This window comes from Microcebus murinus, chromosome 2 (assembly GCF_040939455.1).
Source record: "Microcebus murinus isolate Inina chromosome 2, M.murinus_Inina_mat1.0, whole genome shotgun sequence".
Classification (NCBI taxonomy): Eukaryota; Metazoa; Chordata; class Mammalia; order Primates; family Cheirogaleidae; genus Microcebus; species Microcebus murinus.
Genome location: NC_134105.1, coordinates 101,743,395 through 101,763,113, shown reverse-complemented (window position 1 = coordinate 101,763,113; position 19,719 = coordinate 101,743,395). Strand labels below are relative to the sequence as shown.

The following is a 19,719-nucleotide window of genomic DNA, read 5'->3' as shown; positions in this document are numbered from 1 at the left end:
GCATGCACAGTGTGGAAGCATCCTTTGGACAACCTCCAATTATTAGATACAGGAGTACACAGAGAGCAAGCATCCTTTTTGATAACTCAGGCAAACCATTCTGATGCATGTTCTAGATGGTCCTTGGAAGCTCCCAGGAGTGGTTTAGTCCCAGTTGCCCACAGGAATACTCAGCCCAACAGCACATCATTGGAGGACTTTCTGTCCTTTCTTGTTTTATTCTTTCTAGTGGCCCTGACTTCTACTTGGGACCACTTCTCAAAATAAACTACTGCATGCATTCCCTTGTGTCAGACTGCACTTCTTTGGGTAACTGAGCAAAAGCGTCTCTATAGAATTTTTTAAAAGCTCTGCACTTCTCTTTACCCTTTTAAGTTGTAATCTAAATTTTTTTGATTAAATGTTTAGTTACAAAGAATGTAATTTTTATATCTTATATATTAACATATTTCAATAAAATCATTATATTCTTTTAAAAAATATTTTATTGCAATTTTAAACATGTAAAAAGTGGACAGAATAGTATAATAAATCTCATATATATCACCCAGCTTTAATAATGATCACATTATGGCCAATCTTGTTAATTTTATCTCTCTACTCCTCCTCCCTCTCCAATGTTCCTTTTAGCAAATAGACTCAAGTCACTTCATCTATAGGTGTCTCAAAGGACTTATGCTAAATATTAAACAATGAATATTACTGTACCTAGAAAATATCAGAGGACATCTTTATATTATGAAACATATACTCAGTGTCCACATTTCCAACTATCCTATAAAAGTCACTAATTTTCTAACAATTTATTTGAATTGAGAATAAAATAAGATAGACACATTAGTTATTAATATTAGTTAATATACCTATATATATCTTAAGTTTATTTTATTTGGAGAGTGGGTCTCATTCTGTGGCCCAGGCTAGAATGCAGTGGCATCATCATAGCTCACTGCAACCTCAAACTCCTGGGCTCAAGTGATCCTCCTGCCTCAGCCTCCTAAGTGGCTGGGACTACAGGTGTGTGCCACCATGCCTGGCTAATTTTTTCTATTTTTTGTAGAGATGAGGTCGAGGCCCCACTACATTGCTTGGGCTGGTCTTAAACTCCTGTCCTTAAGCGATCCTCCCGCCTCAGCCTACCAAAGTGCTGAGATTACAGGTGTGAGTCACCATGCCCAGCTGAGTTTATTTTGATATATAGGTTCCCTGTCCATTTCTTTTGTCTACTTGAAATTTTTTATTGAAGAAACCATATGACTTGTAACATAGAGTTTTTTGCATCTGGATCTTGCTGATGGCATTCTCACAGTGTTGTGCAACACCACCTAGGCTTTGATATACTTTTGCCTCCCTTCATATTTGTGATGCTTCTTCAGATGACCGCCCTTGGGCAACTGAATTTGTTATGTTCTCACATGCAGAAAGCCTGAAGTACCTGGGATTTTATGTCTTCTTGGAGAGGCCCTTAGCCAATAACTTACAGGTATGGGAGTACCACAGCCTGTTCTCCAGCCTCACATCAGTATAGCTCTGATATATATTTCATATTCCAGAGTTCTCTTGCAGGATTGGGATGAAGTTACATGCATGCATCTTTACCTGAAATCACACCCTCACACAATTTTTTCCCCTTCCCTGTTTGGCTTCTCTTATTGCCTTATTTCCCCTGGAGGCACTGCCTTAATCAATTACTTGCAAACAAACCCTCATCTCAGGGAATGTGTCCCGGGAAACCAAACAATGTCAGTTGGTAACTGTGGTTCTGGGAAGCAGATTCTGGAGTTGGCTTGCTTCCTGGCCAGAAGAAAACAAGAACCCCTTCACTGGTGGTAAGTAGAGCATCAGGTGCCTTGTAAGTCAATACTTGTCCAACTCAATATTTGGCCCCACTTCCTCTCCTGGCTCAATTCTTAGCAGATCTCACTGGGTTAGTGCTGGTCCTGCTAAGGGAGGGGAGGATTATTCACTGAAGGAACTGCAGAGCCTGGGGAACATGTACCAGCACAGACTGGAAGAGACTATCTAGCAGAGGATCTTGAGGTGTTAAATTATAGAGTGTGGAATACAAGACTGATTAGGAGAATATTTACTGATATGAGGGCAATACATATGACTCACTTCCCTAGAGACTGTCTTAATATGCTTAATATGCTTTCGAAACTCAGAAAAAGTTATTCCCACATTAAATGAGGTGGAGATGCCAGAATCATCTTGACAAAATATTGAGAAAAGAATAAAACATTTGAGAAGCAGGTGTGCTAGAATGAATCTATTAATATTGCATAATCCTGAAACCCACCAATGGAGTATGTTTTCAGGAGATCCCAGAGGACACTCCTTTCACTAAAGTGATAAGAAATGTGCTGGAGACGGGGGCACCCTTGTTACTGAGCAGCCCAGCAGTGGCTGTCCTCGATAGCCTGAGGCTGAAGTAGGAAATATTTACTGAACTGGGTTCCATAGTGTCAGTCAGAATGATAGGATTTGGGAGTAACAAAGGACAAGTGCTATTATTCATAGTTAACCATCAGAGGCAGGGTAGATGTGACTACCATGATAGGCAATGACATTGAAGTGTCAGAATGATCACCAAGATGTCTTGACCTATAAGAATCTAGAGCAATGGATAATAGAAGATGGTATTCTTAGGGACAAGATAGATGGGCATCATTAGGTATACACACATATGCATGTGTGTGTGTGTGTGGGTGTGTGTATCCCTCAACTTACAATGGGGTTATGTCCTTATAAACCCATCTTAAGTTGAAAACATACTAAGTTGAAAATGCATGTAATACACCTAACTTCTAACTTACCAAACATAATAGTTTAGCCTAGCCTGACTTAAACATTTTCAGAACACTTACATTAGCTTATAGTTAGGCAAAATCATCCAATGCAAAGCTTATTTTTAATAAAGTGTTGAATATTTCATGTGATTTATTGAATATTGTACTGAAAATAAAAAACAGAATGATTGTATAGGTACTCAAAGTATGGTTTCTACTGAATGTGTTTCGCTTTTGCACCATCATAAAGTTAAAAAATCATTAAGTGGGACCATAGTAAATCAGGGACCATCTCTGCATGTGTGTGTGTGTGTGTGCATGTGTGTTTATGTGTGTTTGTGTGTGTGTATTTGTTCCATATACATGGCTGATGTCAGCTTCCTCAAAGCTCAGTGTTACCCAATATCCAGTCTTGAGTCAGTTTTCAGATCCAGAATGCATTACTTGAAAGAAATCCAAGTCCTCTTGAGGAATGTGTTAGAATATTATAAGTATAAATTGGCAAGTAATCAGTATGTACTGATAAGACACCAGCGCTCCACCAGATGCAGTATATTCTTTGTTATCATTTTAATATCTGAATCGTCTGTGGTGATGTTACCTCCTTATTCATGATTTGGTAATTTTCTGTGTTCTCTCTTTTCTCCCCTGATCACTCTAGCTGGAGGTTTATCAATGACATTGCTGCAAATTCTGCTTAATATTTCCTTTGCCAGTTAAGAGGGCCTAAAAGAAATGACACCCCAATAGTAAAGACTACATCTAGTGCCCAGGTCTTGGTGTCTATTACCACTCTCCAATAAAATGAACCAGGGCTCCTTGAAAAAAATTGTTGATTCTAGGACTGGGGTAGGAAACGTACAAAACGAGCCTAGAGCATCTTACAGTGCCAGAAAGTAAGGAAGTACTCAAACAACAAAACAAATGATCATAAATAAATAAACTTAAAAAAAAAAAAACCACATTGATGTAAGTATATCAAAGGACACAGGGACCAACTGAAGAGCTCCCAATGGCCAAAGCTGGAACAATTTGAACAAGAAAATAACGTACTATTGGATTGTAGCCGAAAGTATAAAATAACTAACCCTAAATCCATACTGCTATAAACAGCTGAGAGGAAGAAAATCTGTGCAGAAAATTCCAAATAATTTATGTAGGTATTTCACCCTCAGTGACAGGGAGATCCACTCTCCACTTTTTAATTGCGAGCTTTGCATAGTGACTTATTTCTAGTGTACGTATAGAAGCGTGGAGGGTGGAGGTGAGGAGAGTAACTTTACAGAGGAGAAACCTGACACACATTATCTCAGCCACGTGATCAAGGTTAATAGCAACTGGGATAAGTCACGTTTGACAGTACGCACACTTTATATGATGTAATGACAATGGCACTTTACCTCTGCGATCTTTCTTCTAAAAACCCATACTACCAATCTATAATCATAAGAAAAACATCAGACTAACCTAAATATATCCTACAAAGTACCTGACTAATATCTCTGAAAACTGTCAGGGTCATCAAAAGAAAAAAAAAAAGTCCGAGAAACTGTCACAGTCAAGAGAAGCTTAAAGAGACAAGACAACTAAATGTACTTTGGTATTCAGGATGGGATACTGAAACAGCAAAAGGATATTAGGTAAAAACTAAGGGCAACTGAATAAAGCATGAACTTTAGTTATAATAGTATATCTGCATTGTTTTGTTAATTGTAAGAAATGTACTATACTAAGGTAAGATGTTAATAACAGGAAAAATTGGATCTGCAGTATATAGAAACTCTCTGTAGTATTTTCTCAACTTTTATGTAAATCTTAAACTGTTCTAAAAAATAAGATCTATTATAAATTAACCTCAGACTTCTAAGAATATTTTCACATACTCCAGGTGCTTCTGATGGCTCTCCCTCTGTCCCCAATACCCCTGTCCAGTCCTACCCAAGCCTATTGGCAGGAGGACTTGAATCTGCTTTCTCATGGTCTAACTCATGAGAACCATTGGCAAGTGCTAACCCAAGGAATGATGTGGTTAGATAGAATTTTAAGTAGTATACCCTGTCGTCCGTGTATGGGTGGGTTCTGGGGTTTGTGGATATAGAGCAAGAGAGACCAGCCTGAAGTCTCTTGCGACAGTTCAGGTGAGCAATGAGCTCAGGCTGAGCTCAGTAGGTGTTGGTGGAAATAGCAAGGACTTGGTCCTTGGTGGGGTAGGGAGGCGAGAGGAGGAGGAATGAGGAGTGATGATCTCGAATGCACAGACAGTCCTGTCATAGCCCAGAAGAGAGAACAGCTAAGGAGGAAACGTGTCGAATGGTGGTGTTGGGCGAGGAGGAAGGAGTGCTAGGTGCCACACTGTTCAGATCTATTGAGCTTGAGTGCCTGTGGACACCACAATAGGGATGTCCCTGATATGTCCTCATGCCTGTGGTAAAATAGCTTTGAGTAGCTGGAGACAACCTGGCTAAGAGGATGTGGTTAAACAGTTAAAGGTAAGGGATTTACAAAATTAAAAGCCACACTTGTCCCAGGAAGCAGTCCCAGGTCCTGATGTGACTGATGGCAGTAAAGGCAACGGAAATGTCAAGGAGCCAGGATGCAGGAGGAGGGGGACAGCAGCAGTGACTCTGGGTTTGTATTTCTCCACTGTCATAAGCATTTTGGGCTTCCACGGGTGCTGCTGGCCCTACGTTTACTTCCTTTAACAACCCTACCACGTCCCCTCTGAGAGAGTCCCTGAGTGCCTCCTCCTCTCTCGCCCAATTCTGCTTCCATTGCTTTTCTGAAGCCTTCCTCGGCCTAACAGCACCCGTAAGACTCTTGGAATCATGAGGACATTCTATAGAGAAAACCCGGGGGGCAGAGCCTGGGGATGTTTGCAGGGAAGGGACCAGAACCAGGTGGAGCCCCCAGACCTCCCTCGCATCTGCCCAGTGCCCTCCCTCCTGCGAGGAGCTGAGTCAAGATGGGCAGCACGGGGCCGGGGCTGGGCTGTGGGTAGTGTGAGGTGCTGTGGGACCGGGATGGGTTGATCCTCTTTCTCCAACCCGAGCAACTTATCCCACTGCATGACTGGCAAGTGTTGCTTTCAGGTCCACAAGTGAAGTAGTTTTTGTTTTGTTTGGGGTTTTGTTTCTTTTTCAGAAGCTGTTGAATATATTGAGTGGTTTGGGGAGCAAAATTAAAGGAAGGTCAAGATGTCTGTCCTTTGAGAATGGCCCAAGAGAGTCACTTGCAGCCATTGACTCATAGACAGGGTTTTATGTGACAGAGGAGAAAAAGCTAAAAAGAATACAGGATGCAAGGACTTGCAGGATTTATTATGCACCACTGTACACATTCACAGATTCAGCCAAAACCCTGGAGTGAAGTCAGAGTTACTATAGTACCCACAGTCCCTCAGGCAGAGGCTCTGCTCACCTGAGGTTGGGATCGGGCTCATTGGGTGGGCGCTGGACAGCAGCTTCCTCTCCCCCCTCCCCGGCCCCGTCAGAGAGATATGCAGAGGGACAAAGTCTAGTTCACAGATGAGACAGGCCACCAGGGGACCTGAGGTAAGTGGGGCAGTGGTGTCCTCTTCCCTTGTGTGGAGTGGTCTGAGGGCCTCTCCATAACCACTGAGTGGGTACGTATGTTCGAGCAGCCCCTACACCTCTGGCTCCTGCTGCTGCTCTGCAGGGAGCAGGACTTCTCCCTTTGGAGGCTGGGGTGGCTGGATGTCTTGGACCTGGCCAGGAGCTAGGACAAACCCGGGCTTCTCCAGCTGTCCCTCCTGCTGCCCCAGGGGCTCCAGCAGCTGCTCCTTCTTCATTCCCAGTTGTTCATATCTCTTTGCCACCTCTTCATCCAGTTGCTGGTCCAAGAGCCTCTTCTTCTCTTCCAGCTGCTCCTTCAGTTGCTCTTCCCTTTGTGCTTTCTCCTGCTCAAGCTGCTGCTCCAGGTTTTCTGCTTCCTGATGTTTCTCATGTTGTCCCTGGTGCTGTTGCTGCAGTTCCTGCTCCTGTGACTCCTGCTGCTGCTGCTTTCCCAGGTGCAGTTCCTGCTCCTGTGGCTGTTCTTGCTGCTTTACTAACTGCAGGTCCTGACCCTGTGACTCCTTCTGCTGCTGCTGCTTTCCCAGGTGCAGTTCTTGATCTTGTGGCTTTGGCTGCTTTCCCAGGTGCAGTTCTTGCTCCTGTGACTCCTTCTGCTGCTGCTGCTTTCCCAGGTGCAGTTCCTGATCCTGTGGCTTTGGCTGCTTTCCCAGGTGCAGTTCTTGCTCCTGTGACTCCTTCTGCTGCTGCTGCTTTCCCAGGTGCAGTTCTTGATCATGTGGCTTTGGCTGCTTTCCCAGGTGCAGTTCCTGATCCTGTGGCTCTTGCTGCTTTGCCAGATGCAGTTTCTGCTCCTGTGACTCCTGCTGCTGTTGCTGTTTTCCCAGGTGCAGTTCCTGCTCCTGTGGCTCTGGCTGTTTTCCCAGGTGTAGTTCCTGCTCCTGCAGCTCCTGCTTCTTTGCCAGATGCAGTTCCTGTTCCTGTGGCTCCTGCTGCTGCGGCTGCCCACTTTCTTGCTCAAGCACCCCTTGCACAGGAGTTGTGCATTTCTCCTCATGCTTCGAGGGGACCTCTGCAGGGTGCTCAGAGTGCCCCTTGTGGCACGGGGCAGGCAGTGGTGTTGGCTGCTTCCGTTGCTCCTGCTGGATGTCAGCGGGAGGACAGCCAGTCTTGAGGAGCTCCTGACTGAGGGCTGGGGGGAGGGTCACTGGCAGTGTGTGTTGCTGGGACATCTTAGAAGGTGCTGTAGGTCAAACTGAAAAACAGAAGGGGTCAGAGAGGTAGGGTGAATGCAAAGGAATTAGATGAACCCTGGAAAACTGTAGCAGTACCTTGTTTCTCGGCACCCCTCTCTTCCCCTTGGGGACACTCCCCCACCCACTCTGGGCTGTCATTCCCTAGAAGCAGCAGAGAGTGAAGGGTGGAAATGGAGAAGGGCAGGGAAAGGTCCTTCTGGGAGCTTCCTTGTTCCTAGGCAAGAGCCAATGAGATCTGTCTCCAGGGCTATTCTGCAAGGGTGGGCTGGTGCCAGTTAACCTTCTGCTCTGTCTAGTCTTTGTGTCTGTCCTTATCTCTGATTTCCACTGACCAAGGAGGAGAGATGAGCTCTGGGATTATGTCACAGTGAATGGTAAGGCCCTAGGGAAAGAAAGGTCTCCTGGAGGTCCCCTGAGTCCCGGAAAACCAATAGCCTGTGCCAGAGAGAATCTGAGCACTCATGGCACAAGCCCTGGCCTGCAATCATGTGACATATTCTGGACCTAAATCTCCCACTGAAATGCTGCAAGTTCCTGGGAAAGTCATTTTGTCCCTCTGGGCTTCAGATTTCTCATCTGTAAAATTAGCAGCTTGGCCTATTCATCTCAGAGCTCCTTTCTCTCCTGACTTCTGAGGTTTAGCTGCAGTCACCGTGCCTGGGGTGGGGCTGGGTGGAGCTGGAAGGTTGCTGAGAGTTGGAGGTAGTTCTTCCAAGTCTTGTACTTTTAAGCTGGGGATTTTCTGCCCCTGCTCTGCCTGGGTGTCTCCAAATAGACCCCCATTCTGCAGTTCCCTCTGTGTGCAGCACGGCCAACAGTTACAAGCCTTTCCCTGAACTCCAGCCCTCAAAAAGAAGGCACAATAGTGGTCAGCCCAAATTGAAGAGTTTTAGGAAAGAAATTGGCTGCTACCCGCCCTGCCTCCCTGCCTTACTTCTCTCTCTCACACACACGAAATCTGAAATACAATCCCAAGAAAAGATGGGACACAGATGATTACAATCTCCATTCTGCGTTTCTATAGCACGGCACATTCCCCTCCTGACAGCGACGTGAGCCCCCAGGAGGAAAGGTAGCCAGACCAGCCCCAGAACGATGCCCACACCCACCTAGGCCGGCCACCACCAGCCATGAGAACAGGGGTTGTTCAACGTCCCAGTTCCAGCCCTGGCTCTGCCGACTGACACTTACCAGGCTCCTGGTTGGGCGAGGCAGAGGCTTCAGTGGAGTGCTGAGCCCAGCGGGGGCCAGGGCACCCTTTATACCGCGCCCAGCCTGGCCTCCTTCCAGGATGAAGGTGATGGACTAGTTTCACCACTCCTGTTGGTCAACTTCCTCCAGCCCCTTCCTGACTCACCACAGGCATCTCAGGCAGCAAACCCCTCAGGGTCCCTTTTCCCAGGGACACACAGCGGCTGCCTGGCCGGAGAGTTCTGGGGACTCGGGTACTCCTGTGATGCTCATCTGACTTGGGCACAGGGGAGGTGACGGGGGTGAGGGAGGCATCCTTCTCTCTGAATCTCAATTTCTCTACCTTTAAAATGGGTTTTTTCTCATTAGTAGGATGGGGGATTTATTTCCAAGAGCATGGAATGGAAAGTTATGTGTCTTTCTGGGATGTGCAGGATATGGAAAGAGTCACTTCTCATGAAGGGATGAAAATATGGGTCATCATCTTGGGCCATGAGCTCATCCTCTCTCAGAACATATCCATAACTTCATTCTGTGTGGAAATAAATTCTGTCTTGAGGAGGGTCTGACTTTAGGCCAATTAGAGTCAACTAGAAGACTTCTAGGGGTCTGCTGCTGTGTGCCAAGGGCTGCCCAGTCCCCATGCCCAAGGCTGTAGTTACAGAAGTCCCCAAGAATACCATGTTCATAAAAATTCCAAAGCATGGCCCCCTCTAGGCACAGATACAGCATCAAATATATACAACGTGTAAAATAATTATTGCTTTTTGTGGTGATAAAACACTTTCTGTAATTATTTTTTAGGATGCATAAAGGCATAAAGTCCAGAACCAAATTGTCCATTGCCTTTAAAAACCATTCTCTATAATTAGCTTAAAAAATCTTTTAGAGTGGGGATTTGAACATGTCCCTCATCAATGGTGACTCAGTGCACTTGGAATAAAATCCAAAATCACTGCCATGGTTTAAAAGGCCCTGGGGTACATGGCTCCTGCCTTCCCCTGGGGCCTGGGCTCAAGCTGCTATCTCCTTGGCAGATGTACTCCTGCCTTAGTGAGAACGCTCAGTTCCAGGGACAAAGCCAGAGCTCCCCACTTCGGGGCTGGGCACCTGCTCTTCCTCTGCTAATGGGCTCATCCCCTACTACTGAACATTTTAGTGTTGATGCCTGTTTGTGTAAAAACAAAACTGAATTGTGACTTTTATTTTTGTTATCATTAGTTAATAGATTATTTTATGGACATCTTTATTTAAACTTGCTTCTTTACAATGCAATCAAAAAAGAAATAGTAGAATAATATGAAGACAATATTCACTGGGGCTAATTTTGAGAAGTGTCCTGATTCTCCATAGTTTTCCTTACAGACAAGCAGATCTAGTTACAGTGCTAATTTTACCATGTTCCTGGTGCTCAGTCTGAAAAGAGAGATGGAGGCCCTACAGGTGGCCTCTGGTTTCTGGAATGCTACCCTCTTCTCGCACCTTCTTTGTCCCCTGAGCCCACCCAGGGACCTCACACTGCCTCCCCCATAGAATAGGGACTGTGCCATTTTCTGGGCCAGAGAAAGCACCACCCCTGACTCTGCCTTGGAGAACTCACCAGGCATCCTCACATGGGCACCGGTGCCCTTGTGCTCCGCTGCTGACCTCACATGGGGGGAATCTGCCTCACCCCAGCCCGTGGCAGTCAGTGCCAGGGCAGCAGACTCAGCTCAGGGAAGTCACACCGGTCTTATGGGTTTCCAGGGGCCCAATATCTGCCAGATCTGCCTCCCGCCCTCTGATTCATAGCATAATGAAAGCTTTGAGGAGAAGACGAGTGTGTGAGCCTTTGACCGCTGGGCAAAGCCAGGGTGTGGGAAGGAGGGCAGAGGATAAAGCTGAGGGAGTATGCATGTGTGTGTACAGGAGAGGAGCTGGAGGAACCCTTCTAGGGCTCAGAGGCCCCATGCTGCCCCCTCAGGTTGTCCTATTTGGGGTACAGGCATGCGAGGACAGAGTGTCTCACACCTGTGTGAATGACCTCAGGGGCTCCAGGGTCCACATGACCAGTTTGGGTAACTGTCTAGCCCCCGCCCAGTATAATGAGGATGAGCTCATATCTCATGACACATGGAGAGGCCTTGACCCCAGCTCTGCCCCAGCCCAGGGAGGCCCTGGCTACTGCTCTTTCAGATGCAGAAACTGGCTGGACTCTCTCTTTCCCGAGGGAGGCAACCTATTTGAACTGTTGCTTAGTCGTGAGGGGCAGAAGGAATTTGTCATGGCAATTTACTGTCCTGGGGAAGGGATGCTGGGGACATCTCTTAGCAAGGTGCCACTATGGGGTGATGACAGATGGTCCTGGGAAGGTGAGTCCCACCTTGGTAGCCTCAGTGTGTGCCACTGCCCTGTGCTCTGGGCTGGCCTCCTCCCCACTCATAGGCCTCCTCTTCTCCACCGCGTCTCAATCTCCAGCCCATGCTGTTGCCTCCCATACATACCTCAAATCCTCTTTGTTTTCCTCCATTGCCTCCTGAACCTGACCTTGGCCCCTCTCTATCTTTTGTGCCTGTCTGCTGTTCCAGGACAGAATTAGGCAAAGAAGGGGGATGACACCACGGAAGGGCCAAGAGGGCTGACTTTTCCTTTCTGGGCTTCTGGGTGTAACTGTCTGATCTGACTTCGCTGCCTATCCTGCATCTCCTCTGGCTTCGTTTCCTGGGTCTCGTGGATCGCTGGTTCCCACTCTCAGTCTCCGATGCTGGCCCTTGCTTTTATATCTGAGAGCTGCAGAATGGCCACAGCTCTGCTCTTGGTGGCAGCAAGAGGAGTAAAGGTGTGAAAAATGTCAGTAGTGGAGAAAGGAGATGCTCAGTATCCCCTCCTCTGACTAAAGGCTATGCCCTACCACTTGGGATCATCACTGGGGACATCACATTCTTTGTAGTTGATTCTCTCTGCCAGAAGACAGCAGAATGCCTGAGGTGGAGGGGTCCTTAAAGAAAGCATGGGAAATGCTTCGCCCTGCCGGGTGCATGGGAGCTTCTTAGCTATCTATCTAATAACTGCTATAAACAACAACAATAATTAATAGCAATAATAATTTTAATTCAGAATAAATAAATTCATAAAAGCAGAAAGCAGATTGGCTATTGTCAGGAACTGGGAGGAGGGGAGAATGAGGTATAGCCGTTTAATGAGTATGGTGTTTCCTTGTGGAGTGATGGAAATGTTATGGACTAGATAGGTTGGTAGTTGTACAGTGTGTAAATGTACTAAATGCCACTGAGTTGTTCACTTTGGAATGGTTAATTTTATGTGATATGAATTTCACCTTCATAAAAAATGGAAACAATGCCCTTGCCTGATAGCAGGTCACAAGATACAGCTGTTACTATAGTTGATGCATCCATCCAAGCAATATTTATTAAGCCTCTACTACGTGCAAGACAGAGTGATGAATGAAAAACAGACACAGTCCCTGCTTTCAGGTAGCTTAGAGTGTAGGAGCTACTTAACACGTAGGAGCTTCTTACCCAGCCTGGTCCCTCCACTGGGGTTCATTCCCTCTTCTGACAGATGAGGATTGAAGTCTGGAGCAAGAACATGAGCTGCCCAGGGGCCTACAGTGAGGCTGTGTGGAGCTGGACTGGAACCCATGTGTCCTGACCTCCAGTGTGGGGCTGTCTTCCCCACCAGGGTGCCCTCCTAGGTGCTCAAGCAACTGATGGCTATGTGACAGGCTTTACCAGGTGACTTCAAAGACACTTTCCTGCTCTGAGTCAATCATTTAACCCAACATGGCCGGTTCTGGGTTTTCTAGAGGAAGCGCCAGTTTTCTCTGGCTCTCGTTCAGCCAAAATATCCTTGGGATGGTCCTCATTGGTCCTGGGAATAGAGAGCTCCAGTTCCTGGCTGGTCCTGGTGTTTGAGTTCAAGGTGACTTAGGCCAGGAGATCTCATATTCCCATCTTGGGTAGCCATAGCCTAACCCAATCTGGAGGAGCGTTACTCTACAAGGACGGAAAATGTCTTTGAAGTCAGACAGACCTGGGTTTGAATCCCACCCGTGTGTCTTCCTATCTGGACAAGACACTTTACCTCTGTGACCTTCAGTTTCTTCGTCTGTAAAATGGGGATGCAAATCCCTCCTTAGAGTTCTGTGAGGATTTGGAGAGGTAATATACATGCTTGACACATAGGCTGTTCTCAGGAAACTGGCTGTTTTATTGTTGGGTGTCATGGCAAATGTTTGCTGGTGGAACACCACGTGTTACTTGCCTAAGGGTAGAGTTTTAAGGACGCGAGGTCTTCGAAGTTCATCAGCTTTAACTTTCAGAGCTGCGTTTCACGAGGCCCTGTGTGCATTGACTGTTCCCCTGCAGTGGGCTCCTGGGGAAATGAGGATGGTTAGCATTCCTGCAGCGTGAGGGTACCCGGGCAGCCTAGGGCCTGTGTGGGCAGAGGAGAGACAGCAGCTTGAGACAAAATTTGATGTGGAAAAAGGAATCCAGGTAACAGAGCGAGGAGTGGTCACACAGCCACAGCACACTGAGTCAGAGGTGGATGGTAAGGACTCTGCCAACCACACAGAATGGGGGACAGCTGGGGAGGAAGCACGTAGAATGAGACTTCGGGGGCTGTGTGCAAGGGGGTGGGGGTGGGGGTGCACAGCTGGTAGGGGCAGGGACAGGAGAGGCAGGTCCCTTGGTGTAGGGAATGGGAGAGGGACGTTTCAGAAGGGAGAGAAGAGGCAGTCACAGGACAAAAGGGGAGCAGAGAGGCCAAGTCTGGCCATGCAGCCTCCCCCAGAGTTGTCTTCAATTGCCCTGCGAGCAAGCAGAAGCAGGCATGTTCCCAGGACTGGGCCCAGCCTCCTGGCTTATCACTCCCCAGCCCTTCATCCTACTTGCTAATTAGGGAGAGGTGGGGACACCTGATCCTGCCTCAGCCCCCTCCTGAGAGGCGTGACTGCTCCTACAGTTACTCCTGAAAGCCAGGCAGAGGCATCTCATGTTCATGTGGAGTGTGTGAGTGTGTGCACACGTGTGGGGGAGGGTGGGGTTGGGGTCTGGGCAAAATATCTGGTCCTGGAGGAGAAGACTGTCACCAACAGGTGTTAGTTACTGGCATTTTCCTTCCTGGCTTGGGTCCTGGTGAGCCCCCTGTGAACTAGTTAGTCCCAGCGTGGTTCCTTTTGAACCGTATCCGTTCTCTGCATCTGTGGACTATTTGTCGTGCAGCTGTGTGACTGCTCCAGGCCTCCAGATGAGTGGGTGTGGTCCAAAGTAGAAGACAGTGCCTGTCCCTTCCTCCCTAAAGCACACGTCCCATGGAAACAGGTCGCAGTGCTGAGAGGCAGGGCAAGTGCAGGCCTCTGAGGCCCCCGATGGGCCAGGGTGCTGGGGAGAGCCCTGGCCTGTCCTCCCAGTCTGATGGGGACACGACCGCTGACTCAGGAAGCCTTATATTTAGGGAGGACCTTGCTGCTGCTCTCAGGGAACTCCTGGTCTGATGGAGAGACAGGGACAGAAACTGAGAGACGGGTGCAACTCAGTGCCATGCCAAGTGAGCGCTCACATGACTAGACCCTGCATGAATGGAGGTCTGAACAGAGCCAGGGCTGGGAAAGTCTCCCTGGAGAGAGTACAGGGGAGAATGCAAAGGAAACAAACCTTCTTCCAAGCCTGCTCTCTGCCAGACACTGTGCTGTCAACCCGCGTTTAACCCTCTGCGCTTTCCAGGTGAGGAGCTGAGCTCAGAGCAGCGCAGCAACGGGCTGATGTTCCCAGAGCTCACAGTGCATCACGCTGGGGTCTCGCTGCTCCCAGGCCACCCAGCACCTGCTGAGGGGAGAGATGCCCATCGAGTGTGACAGATACTGTAGTCCTCGTGTGTCCGGGGAATAGCCCAGGCTGCCATAGAGGATGACAGGAGAGCTGCAAGCCAGAAGACAGGCAAGATGGAAATTGCTGGAGAAGCTGCAAAGTTATTTCCTGCCACTCAGGTTTCACTAGAAAGCCTGCTTGGGCGCGGTGGGCAGGAAAGGGAGAGGGAGGTCAGAGTGCCATGGGGGATGGGCAGGCCCGTTTCTGCTCCCAGGCAAGTGTGTGCTTGCCGGGCCCCGGCCTCACCCTCCCCTGTAGCACTTCTGCCAGGCGTCGCAGGCCCAGGCACCCCAGAACCACCTCCCACCCACGTGGGGTCCACGTCTGAGAATGCTGGTGCTGGACAGGCCTTCATGGCACCCAATTCATCTTTGCTTTACAGACAGTGACATAGTCCAAGAGGGGACACAGGGAGGCAGGGCAGGTCTCCTGATTTCACCTTCTCTCAGCTCTGTGTCCTGTGCCCTCCATTCTCTCAGCTGGAGGTGACTTTCCCCCCTTCTGGCCTATTGGTTGACTTTTCGTTCCACTGCTGTTTACTGAGAGATTCCTGCATACCTGTTTCCGGGCCCTGCGTGTACAGCGCTGAACAACACAGGCAAAAGTCCTTGCCCTGCTAAAGCTTTCATTCCAGTGTGGGTGAAGACAATATGCAGAATAAACACACCCCTGAAATATAAAGCATGTTCAGCGTTAAGGAATCCTAAGTAGAAAGATACGGCAAGAATTATTAATAGGTTTTTGGAGCGCCAGGGGAAGGGTTGTTGTTTATTTTAAATGGGGTAGCCAGCGAAGGCCTCAGAGGAAGAACGTGCAGAAAACGAGGAGGTCAGCGTGGGGACAGTGGGGGAAGTGTGGACAGCACAGGCAACGTCCCTGCAGCAGGAATGTTCTGAAACCAGAAGGGAGGCTGGAACGGGGATGAGTGAGCGAGGGAAAGAGTTATGAGGCTGGAAGAGTGGGAGGAGGTGGGCAGTGGGAGAAATCATGTAGCAACTTTGGCTTTTATAGTGGATGAGACAAGAAGCCACAGAGCAGTGACATCCTCTGACTTGGTTCCGAGAGGACCTCTCTGGCAGGCGTGGGAGCAAGAGGAACTGCAAGAGGAAACTGCAGGAACTTAGTGAGGGCTTGGGACTAGGGTGGTAGCAGCAGAGGTGGGGAGACGTGGTCAGATTATAGATATATTTTGACCATAGAACCAATAAGATTTACTGACAGATTAGATATAAGTGGAGAGCAAACAATGACTCAACAGTCTTTGGCCTGGGTGACCGTAATGATGGAGCATTACAGAGCTGGGATTAACAGAGATGGGAGGACCACAGGAGGGGACGGCTTTGTGGGAAAGATTGGCAGTGAGCTTGGAGACACGCTAAGTTCGAGATGCCCATTGGACATCCAAGTAGAGTTGTCATGTAGGCAATTGAGAGCTAGTCCTGGATTCAGAGGGAGGTTCATGCCATAGATATAAATTTGTAAACCATCAGCATATAAATGGCATTTGAAACCATGAGCCAGGATGAGATCATGAAGGGAATGAATATGGAGAGGAAAGAGAAGAGAGGCTCCAGGACTGTCCCCTGAATCACTCGGATGTCAGGAGATCAGGGAGATATGAAGGAGCAAGTCAGGAGAACTGAGAAGGGAAAGATCAGGGAATGCATTAAGAAATACAGCAGGAGAGTGGGATGTTCTAGAAGACAGGTGGAAACCCTGTCGAGGAAAAGGATAAAAAATCGGGGCAAATGCTATAAAGATGTGGAATCTAATTCAGTCAACATTACAGAAGCAGAGAGTTGAGCAGTGGTTACGAGGGGCCAGGAGTAAGGAAAATGAGGAGATGTTGGTGGAAGTGTACAAACTCTCAGGTATACTCTCAGGTATAAGTTTCCAGTATCTAAGGTATAGCATAGGTGGTGATTGACGTGCTAAGTAATCTGATTGCACAATGTATATGTATATCAAATCATCACATGTACACCTTGAATACAATCTCTGTCAACTAATTTTTTTTTTCATTATAAAAAGATGAGGACTAAGAATGCCCATTGGATTAGGCAGCTTGGAGGCCTTAGTGACCTCCCTTGACATAGGGAGCCTAAGGCAGTGGTGGGATGAAAGCCAGATTGGAGTGGATTCAATAGTGAATGAGAACAGAGGACTTCGGAACAGCAAAGATAGACAGCATATATATATATATATATATATATATATATATATATATATATATATATATATAGAAACAGAGCAATGGGACAATAGCCAGTGCTACAATCTTTCTCCAGCTCCTTCTACACTCTGCTCATGACTCCTCCCTTCCTCTGCCAGGGAGCTGTTACTGATGGAGTCATGCCCACGATGCCCCTACGGTCCCTCAGCCCCTGCTCCTTTCCAATCCATCTTCCGTTCCTCAGCTCCTACCTGTGGAGAGTCTGGATCCAGCCTTGGGATTTTCCCACTTGTTCTCTCTGCAAACATCCCCATGTCTCACTTCTTCAGATCATTCAAATCTCTGTCCAAAATGTCACTTCTCTGAGACGGCTATTCTATCTGAAATAGATCCCTCACTCCACCACACTCTTTGACTCATGACAGCACTAATCACTATGGGAACTTAAATTAGCTACTGTGTCCTTGCTTCACTCGAAGGTCAGTTCCTGGAGTGGGCTCTTGATTGTATCAGTCTCCTCGACTTCCCTAATGCCTGGAACAGGGCTTGGCACATAGTCTGTACAATATGTCACCTTCCTAAATACTTATTGCAGAAGTGAGTCTACTCATTCTACTCAAGTAAAAAAGATATAAATATACTTTCCCATAAATAAACGTAACTTCTGATATCTAGTCACCGTCCCTGATGACACAAAAGAAGATAACAAGCTCCTGGAAACTCAGTCAGCTCTGGCTTCACTGCAGGCAATGTAGGATCTTCTCTTCCCTGCCTTTTCCTCTCATCCCTGATGGTGACTTAAGACTGCTTTTTAAAAAGCATAAGCTTTTAGATCTCTGCAATGAATCTGAAAAGCCCACATAGAAACTTAAGAGTCTTTGTTCTTAGGGTCCAGTTCTAGACTCTCTTCTTGAGGTAGGGGAGGGAATCTTCAGCCAGACAAGTTGCAGTGAGGTTTTACTTTGAAAAGGAGGAACATTTCCTCAGGCTGAGGCTTGACGACCCAGCCTTCTGTGGTTAACTTGCTATCACACTTTTCTACCCCCCACACAATATGAGCATCTCTGTTGTGTGAAGATGATACCAGTATCTAAAAATACAGTTTACATTCAGATCAAAAATCTATTTGAATTCATGACTTCATAATGGACTTTGGTATAAGGTATGAAGTTCAGGTTGAGGTTCAATTTTCTTTCTGGATTAGACATTTTTCTAAAGAAGCTTTACAAATCACTAGCGAACACATGAAAACATGCTCAACACATTTGCCATCGGGGAGATGCAAATCAAAACCACAGACAGACATCACTTTATACCTGCTAGTAAGGCTATAATAACAGGTGGGTAATAACCTATTACCAAGGCTGGTAATAACAGGTGTTGGTGACAATGGCTGATAATACCATTCTGACTCCATTAAATTGTCCTAGCACCTTTGTCAAAATCATTGGCTATATTTATGTGGATCTATTTCTACTATGTTCCATTCATTTTGTATATGTCTCTTTGCCAATACTACACTGTCTTGATTACTGTAGCTTTTAAGTAAATCTTAAAATTGGATGGTATAAGTCCCCCAATTTTATTCTTTTTCAGAATTTTAGACTATTCTAATTCCTTTGAACTTCCATATAAATTTTAGAACCAGATTTTCTATATCTACAAATATCATGCTTAGATTTTTATTGCAATTTTACTAATTCAATTTGAAGAGAATAAACATCTTCACTATATTACGCTTCATTTTTGAAGGGCAGTTTCTATGGACATAGATTTCTTGGTTGACAGTTGATTTCTTTCAGCACTTTGTATCATTACCCTGACCTCTCTCTCCATTGTTTCTGATAAGAAGTCAGCTGTTTCCCTGTATTTGCGAGCTGTTTTTCTCTTACTGCTTTTAAGATTTTCTCTTTGGCTTTCAACAGTTTGACTGTGAAGTGTCTAGGTAAAATTTTCTTCGTATTTGTTTTACTTGGGAATTATTGACTTTCTTGGATCTATAGATTAATGTTGTTGTTGCTAAATTTAGGAAGGTTTTGGATGACATAGGATAAAGTCTTCATAACCTTGAATTAGGGAAGAGTTGTTATATATGACACCAAAAATATAATTCATAAAGGAAAAAATTGACAAATTAGATTTCATTAAAATTAAAAGCATTTGCTCTATAAAAGATACTATTAAGAAAATGAAAAGGCAACCTATACACCGGGTGAAATTATTTGCAAATAATTTCTGATAGAAGATTTATATCCAAAAATATGTAAAGAACTCTCACAATTCAAAAAAAAAAAAAGACAAAGCAAAAAAAAAAAAGAAAGAAAAATGGGCAAGGGATGACTAGACATTTCTACAAAGAAAATACATAAATTTCAAATAAGAACATAAAAAGATGGTAACATCATTAAATGTTAGAAAAATGTTTTTCTTTTTTTTTTTCTTTTTCTTTTTTTTTTTTTTTTTTGAGATAGAGCCTTACTCTGTTGCCCAGGGTAGAGTGTGGTGGTGTCAGCCTAGCTCACAGCAACCTCAAACTCCAGGGCTCAAGAAATCCTACTGCCTCAACCTCCTGAGTAGCTGAGACTACAGGCATGTGTCACCATGCCCAGCTAATTTTCTATATATATATATACATATATATATATATTTATATATGTATTTTTTTTAGTTGTCCAGCTAATTTCTTTCTATTTTTTTTTTTTTTTTTTTAGTAGAGATGGGGTCTCACTCTTGCTCAGGCTGGTCTCGATCAAACTCCTGACCTTGAGTGATCCTCCTGCCTTGGCCTCCAGAGTGCCAGGATTACAGGCATGAGCCACTGTGCCCGGCCAGAAAAATGTTTTTCAGTGAGCATCACCATATCCCCACTATAATGGCTAAAATCAAACAAACCAACAATATTATTCTTTT

The 19,719-nt window shown here is 46.1% G+C and overlaps 2 protein-coding genes across 2 annotated transcripts in view; both read right to left on the bottom strand.

Moving 5' to 3' along the window:
- Positions 1 to 19,719, bottom strand: part of S100A9 (S100 calcium binding protein A9) — a 442,604-nt gene that overhangs the window by 378,044 nt on the left and 44,841 nt on the right. The window lies entirely within an intron of this gene.
- IVL (involucrin) lies at positions 6,107 to 7,553 on the bottom strand. The gene has a single exon (XM_076011166.1). The coding sequence runs from the start codon at positions 7,549 to 7,551 to the stop codon at positions 6,433 to 6,435; it is 1,119 nt and encodes a 372-aa protein (XP_075867281.1). The 5' UTR covers positions 7,552 to 7,553; the 3' UTR covers positions 6,107 to 6,432.